Here is a 7090-nt window from a genome sequence, read left to right as displayed (position 1 = left end):
ATGGTTACAGATGTGGCCTTAAATGTCCACCTACCGATGCATGTTGCGGACCTTCAAGCAGCAGTACCAGGGGACCTCCACCTTGGCCAGGGCCCACCACCTTGCCATGTCAACGATGATACATCATGTATGGATGGCAAGGAACTGCAGCATGTTCAAGGGGAAACGATTTGATGGTGAGCTAGTCTTCATAAAGACACAGATACATGTCTTCAGGACACTTGGGACACTAGCTGATCAAGTACTTGGGCATCATTGATATTTCATTCATATCATACATGCATACACGATCCCATCTGGGGGCATACATCATAGCATTCACATAGATTAGCATAGAGATAACATGCATCTTCATGTATTTTTGTACCGCTAGAGTGTAGCTCCTTAGAACACTTGGCAAGAGCATGCATTTTGAGAGCATAGTCATCACACATGTAGATAGGATATCGACAGACCTATTAGAGAGTAGTTAGGCTCATACTACATCTACATTAGAGTTTTGAGGAGAGGCCCTAGCCTCTGGCCACCTTGGCCAATTTTGGCATCATACACTGAGGTCTGTCAGGCATGCATATACTTCTGTTACAGATACTAAACTAGGGTGCTACTCTAGCTGATAGTCTGTCAAACTAGAGTACCACCCACCTTGGTAAAAAAAGAAAAAGAAAAAAAAAAAAAAAAAAGAGGAAAAATAAAGTTTGAGTACCTGATCAGGAGCGAGTAGCGTCTGAGACTACACATGGAGGACCACAAGCATCGACACCACCATGCCGACGAATACCTCCTTTCAGATACACCCACCAGCGGATTGCCTGGACATAGAGACACCCTAGTTGCAGGCTGGAGGGATACATTGACACCTGCTGGAGCAGCACGCTGATGGGATGCTAGACACTTACAGGAGCATACGGATGTCATAGCTGGAGCTCACAAATGGTACCACAGTCTGAGTGTGAGATGAGGAGAGTGGCGAGGTGACACCACAGCGGATGGAGTCATGCAGTAGAGCATGAAGACTGCATGTGGGTTACATTATGGGATGAGGGTGATGTATATGAGGAGAGACCACAGCGAATAGAGTCATATAGTAAAGCATGAGAACTGTGTGTGGGAGAGCATGTAGGAGATGAGGATGATGTACAAATGCATAAATCCACCTTAGAAAGATCTATCTAGTCCGCAGTAAACGGCTAGCGGTAAAGGCATGTCAAATCCGTTTATGGCTGGGGGCTTTGTAAAAAAGCCCAAGAGGGTAAATAGGTCCACCATAAAAGTCTATCTAGTCTGCAGCAAACGACTCACAGTAAGGAGAACACAAAAATCATTTATGGATAGGGTTTTGCCAAAAAGTTAAGGAGGGTGCATAGGTCTACCATAAATACCTATCTAGCCTGCAGCAAATGGCTCGCGGTAAAAGCATGTTAAATCCGTTGATAGTTGGTCACTTGCTCAAAGTGACTTCATGGGGTCTTGGCTCATGGTGGCAACTAGCTTTTAGAATAGTGACTAGCACATAAGAGAGACATTTACCTCGATTTTGTAGACATTCGAATCCCAGACCTCATGATGGCAACACTTCATGTGCTAGCCACTAGACCATCCCGAGGGGACATGGAGTCTTGGCTCATGACACAAGAGGAGATAGAACGAGATAGATTGGAGTCACTGGAGACTCGCGGACACATGGGAGACCCGAGAGACATGGTGGAGATGCGAGGCACCGACTTCTAGTGGACATAGGACATAGCATGGACATTGATAATGCGGACACATGAGCAGTCGGATAGAGATAGCAGACAATGCTGGATTATATCTCAGCTTCAGTATCTTGTACTGAGGACGAGCTTACAGCCAGCATGTGCATAAGAGATAGGGATAGATAGTACACATGTGAACATATGTACATGATCATGATTTTCTTTCCAGATCTGATACTTCATCAGATATGACACAATGAATTCCAGTATCACTTTAATATATTTATATTTATTTATCAATGAATTTCACTGAGAAAACAAAAAAAGACAATTGAAGGCACGTCGTTAGTGGGGACTTGGGAGAAATTCAATTGCATAATTAGAAGGAAGAAAATTATTTTCCGACTAATTTGGACGGACTAAAAAATATTAAAAAATAATTTACCGACGTATTTGTAAATCCGTCTCGGTAAATAATAAAAAAAAAATCACATTTTCATGAAATAAACAAAGGTCGGAGAATTTTCCACCGTGGAATTTTTTTCATTTTTATTTCCGTCCTCCTAAATAAACAAAAACCGGGTTCATTGTATTTTGGTATGTTATATCGACGCACCTGTCAATGGTCTGATCCATCGGCTGTCGCTCTTCTTCCGCGTTTTCGTCAAGAAACGAGGTGATTCGCTCTTCTCCCCATCCGATCTCTACGTTTCTATCGACGCCCCTGTCAATGGCCGGTTATGGGTTTCATACGCGATCGTTGTTTTTCTTCGTTATAAAGGATCTTCCTCTGTTTATTCGATAAAATTGTGAATTTTCTACTCCGCGATTGCTCCGATTCTAGGGCTTGTCTCAGCTGAAAGAATTCAATTGATTAAATCCAAAGGTGGGTGTTTACTTTTGCAGTCTCCTCTTTTTCTTCCTCTTTATCAGGGGAAATGGAAATTTGAACGAATACTGAAGATTCTGTTGGAAATCAATCCGAGCAATTGACCTCTCCAAACTTACAGGAATGAATCAATTGCTCTGCAAATGTTCAGTGCGAGCAGCCGATTATTGCTAATTAAATGGAAAATTCCCTTCATTGATGTATCCCTAGTGGCTACTACGGATTTGCTTGTCATTGCAGTGTTTTTAACGACCTTTGTGTGTATTGACTTAGACTTGTATCTGCCCCTCCAATTTGGATGAGATCGGTGACCTGTGTATTGACTTTATAAGCGCCGGAAGTAATTTGTGTCTTACATTCCTCATTTTTCTTTTCTTTTCTTTTTTTTCATCGGAGGAAACGTTTAACTGTCTCCAAACTTAGTCTTGATTTTCTGATTTCCTGTATATATTGTTCTGTTCTTGGGTGGCATTCTTTTTAGTGATATAGGTGACCTCTGATGTAGGACAATTGCATGCTTTAATCTTGTTGAACTTTGAACAAGAAAAAGGAATAAAAGGTATGCAACAACAGAAACCAAACTGCTAATATTGATAATATTATAACTCCAATGTAGCACAAAAATATTATGGAAAGGGGAAAATTACTCTTTAGTAAAGGAATACGGTCCATGGTCTCAATACACCTTTTACTAAGCATGGATTAAAGTGTTGAGTTGTGCATGTAAACACAGGCCTATTTTGGTACCGTGACTTACAACGATGGTAAATTTTTGACAAGAGGTCTGCAACGTCGTCCACTGGTATGGCCTCAAGTGTGAAGAAATAGACAGACTAGGAGAGAAGGGATCATGCGCTCAGGAGTTTGTCAAAATCTTTTATTGTTATCGTTCAGTGCCTCTTTTCTCTACCTCTTTAATTCTCTGGTATTCAGTATAATTTCAATTTATTTCAGGTCAAGCTGTTGTCTGGTCTCTGGAAACCTAAACTAATTTGAGCGCAACACGTTGAAAATATGGCACCTGCAAGCAAGGCTGATAAGAAGGCAGCATTAGATGCAGCGGCTTGGATGTTCAATGTTGTATCATCAGTTGGAATTATTATTGTTAATAAAGCCCTAATGGCTACTTATGGATTCAGTTTTGGTAAGTCTAATAGACCTTTTATATTCCTCTCCAATTCCTTTTTTTTCCTATTGGGTTATCAACAGTGTGGTCAGAGTTATCTAGCTGTCTAAACAACAAGCGGTTGTTTATACAATTGTAAGCTTCTAACTAGCAATCATTTGCTTTAAGAAAAAAAACCTTCTGAGTTGAGTGGTATGGTGAGATATAGCTTATTCTTTGTTAAGGATTGTGTTCTACCCAAATATAAACATAATAGTAATATGTGTTTGGACAATGAATTCTTCCTTTTCTCAACTTTGATTGGCTGGTTGCAAAATTACATCCTACTTTAATGATGTCTGTTTTATTCCTTGTCCTAAACAGTTACTATTTTTATTGGATTTAGCTGATAAGAGTCTAGTGTGAAATCCTTCTATTATTCTGTGAATGAATTTGATGCGCCCAAGTTTCTAGTCACCAGCAATGGAAAAGTTATACTTGACTTCTACCAGAAACTATTTTTACGCAAAAGGTTGTTAACCAGATATCAGGATGTTATAATGATAAATTATCAAGGCAAAAATCTAATTCCATTTACCTATTCTTATTTTCATTTAATTTGTTGTTTAGTATAATTTTAATGAATTATGAGATGTCTTTATCTTGTTTGCTGAATCTTATTAAATGGGTTTGTTTATACTGCAGCTACAACCTTAACGGGTCTTCATTTTGCTACAACTACACTCATGACACTTCTATTTAGGTGGCTAGGATATATTCAACCATCTAGCCTGCCCTTATCTGAACTTCTAAGATTTGTTCTTTTTGCAAACTTGTCAATTGTTGGCATGAATGTTAGTTTGATGTGGAATTCCGTCGGATTTTATCAGGTTTGTTCAATTCAGAAGATCATGTATTTGTTGTCTTATGGTAAATATTTTTGGAACACTAAATCCTATTGTAAATTTATGGCAGATTGCGAAATTGTGCATAATCCCAGTATTATGTCTTCTGGAAGTTGTGTTTGATAAAATTCGTTACTCTAGGGCTACAAAGCTCAGCATATTGGTGGTTCTTATAGGTGTTGCCATCTGTACGATTACTGATGTCAGTGTGAATGGTAGAGGGATGATTGCTGCTACTATAGCAGTTTGGAGTACTGCTTTACAACAATATGTGAGTAACTAGATAATATTTGAATAATGTCATTCTTCAGACATGCTTGATATCTTGCAATCTAATGTTATCTTATCTATATTTGCTAACCTTGTTTTTTATTGCTTCAACTTAATATCATGTATAGGTTAACTTTGTTAGTGTACATAGCAGCTTTGCCTAGTTGTGGATATGCTCATTCATATACAGCTGTTCCAAATCCCGCTTAATGTCAAACGTAAGGATTTCAAGACAACTCTTTTAGCTGATGCTTTGTCATGCATTGGCCATCATGGTCGAATGAATTTACTTGAAGACAACATATTTTTCTACAAAGACAACTGCTAATCTACCATTTTTCTGCAGTCTGATACCTGTAAGGCCTTACTGTATTAATCTTGTACCGAGCTACCTGCATCGATTCCATCATACTTGTGGGGTTAAGGACTCACCTAACTTAATCTAGGTAGTCTTGTCAGCATAAGACTGTCTAGAAAATTGTGTCCCCGAGGAATCAAGGGAAAGGACACCTGCACAATTAACAATTAAGTAATTTAGTATTAGTTGTATGAGCTTTATAAGGATCAGATGGTTAGTTCCTTATATCATGTTTAGAAGGGGAAGAAAAACTTGCCACAGTTGGTCCAAAAATCAATCAAGTTAAAAGAAAGTGTGACAAATTTTGTTGGGCAAACTGAATTAGAGAAAGGGCATTCAAAGAATTTTTGTCCAAACACTAAAACCATAATTTAGATTGAAAATCATAAACATCAAAGCTAGATTGGCTAGCTTTTATCTGGAAGACAAATGATTGGAACCGAATGGACAAAAGACACTGAAAAATCGGGCATAGCCATTGTGTTAATACTTTGATATTTTTCAATAGCTGACATTTTAACAATACAATAATTCTTTGCTTGCCTGAACTTTTGTTCTTTGTAGCAAGACCTGGATACTGGATGCATCATCTTTGTTTGGTTCACAAGTTCATTTTATGCTCTTGCTTGTTACTTCAGCATGTCTTATTTTTATATTTACATATATGGATGCTCATATGTTCTGCGAGTAGCTATTGAGCTTTTAGTAACGTTCAACATTTGCCAATTGACTTCTGTAGTATGTGCATTTCCTTCAAAGGAAATATTCGCTCGGATCTTTCAATCTCCTGGGCCATACTGCTCCAGCTCAAGCAGCATCCTTGTTGTTATTGGGGCCTTTTCTGGATTATTGGTTGACAGGAAAAAGGGTGGATACATTTGGTTATAGTGTAACCACAGTTGTAAGTACATGCTGGTGTTTCTGATCCTACATTTCCCATATAAATGGCTGATGTACTATTGTGTTATCTTGGTAGATCTTTTAATTTTCTTTCTTTTTTTTTTTTTTTGCCCCCTTTGCTATTGCAGTTTTTCATTATCCTGTCATGCACTATTGCTATCGGAACCAACCTCAGCCAATTCATTTGCATAGGAAGGTTTACAGCAGTGTCATTCCAAGTTCTTGGGCACATGAAAACCATCCTTGTCTTAATTTTGGGATTCTTCTTCTTTGGAAAAGAAGGCCTCAATTTGCACGTAGTTTTTGGAATGATCTTAGCAGTTGTAGGTATGATCTGGTATGGGAATGCTTCGTCAAAACCAGGGGGAAAAGAGCGCCGAAGTTATGCACTGCCCACTGACAGATCACCAAAGCATGGATTGCTCTCAGAAACAGGAGGAAGGCACGACGACAAGAATTAGCGTACAACCTTGAATTCTTAGTTCATCCAATATTCCTCCAACTGAATGCAACACTAAAAGAGCATTCTTTTCTTTAGTAAAATTATGTTTTGGCATTTCTTATTCTAGGTCTCCTTACTAATTTAATATTCTGGATGCATTTACAAGTATGGATATTTCTAGTGAGGGTTACATTTTTTGTGATGTTTTAATTTGTTAACACATCTTCGGATCTGATGAAAAGATTTGAAGAATGCTGAAAAAATCTGCAACATACTGCTAGTTCTACGACTGTATAGGTCTATTTTATAAGATGAACAAATGTATACACGGAAATTATAACCTGAGAAATTTGGGCGTCTTTCGTTCTTTAGTTAGCGAAAAAATTCCCTCCATGGAAAGACATGGTTGGTAGAGGAATCAAATCAATAATGGCCACAAGTTATATACATAAACAATTTAGAAAAAATTGATAGGCATCGACCAGTCAAAGTCGGAAATGTATCCGTCGATGGTTGTGCGGTTG

General features: G+C 38.4%; 1 protein-coding gene across 5 annotated transcripts; it reads left to right on the top strand.

Annotated features, from left to right (window-relative positions):
• Positions 1 to 2276: 2276 nt before the first annotated feature.
• On the top strand, positions 2277 to 6768 carry LOC122006265 (UDP-rhamnose/UDP-galactose transporter 6-like). Of its 5 annotated transcripts, none has more exons than XM_042561707.1 (6): positions 2277 to 2373; positions 3541 to 3730; positions 4397 to 4581; positions 4667 to 4867; positions 5964 to 6125; positions 6253 to 6768. In XM_042561707.1, exons 2-6 carry the CDS (start codon positions 3601 to 3603, stop codon positions 6583 to 6585), a joined length of 1011 nt encoding a protein of 336 aa, XP_042417641.1. In that variant the 5' UTR covers positions 2277 to 2373; positions 3541 to 3600; the 3' UTR covers positions 6586 to 6768. The 5 variants fall into 5 exon arrangements, with proteins under 5 accessions (XP_042417641.1, XP_042417638.1, XP_042417642.1 ...); XM_042561704.1 differs by having other exon boundaries at positions 2286 to 2373; positions 3320 to 3730; XM_042561708.1 differs by lacking the exon at positions 2277 to 2373 and adding an exon at positions 2381 to 2583.
• Positions 6769 to 7090: the final 322 nt, after the last annotated feature.

The sequence above is a fragment of the Zingiber officinale genome, chromosome 7B (genome assembly GCF_018446385.1).
Source record: "Zingiber officinale cultivar Zhangliang chromosome 7B, Zo_v1.1, whole genome shotgun sequence".
Taxonomy (NCBI): Eukaryota; Viridiplantae; Streptophyta; class Magnoliopsida; order Zingiberales; family Zingiberaceae; genus Zingiber; species Zingiber officinale.
The sequence above is the reverse complement of the archived record's forward strand: the minus strand, read 5'-3'. Positions and strand labels throughout refer to the sequence as shown.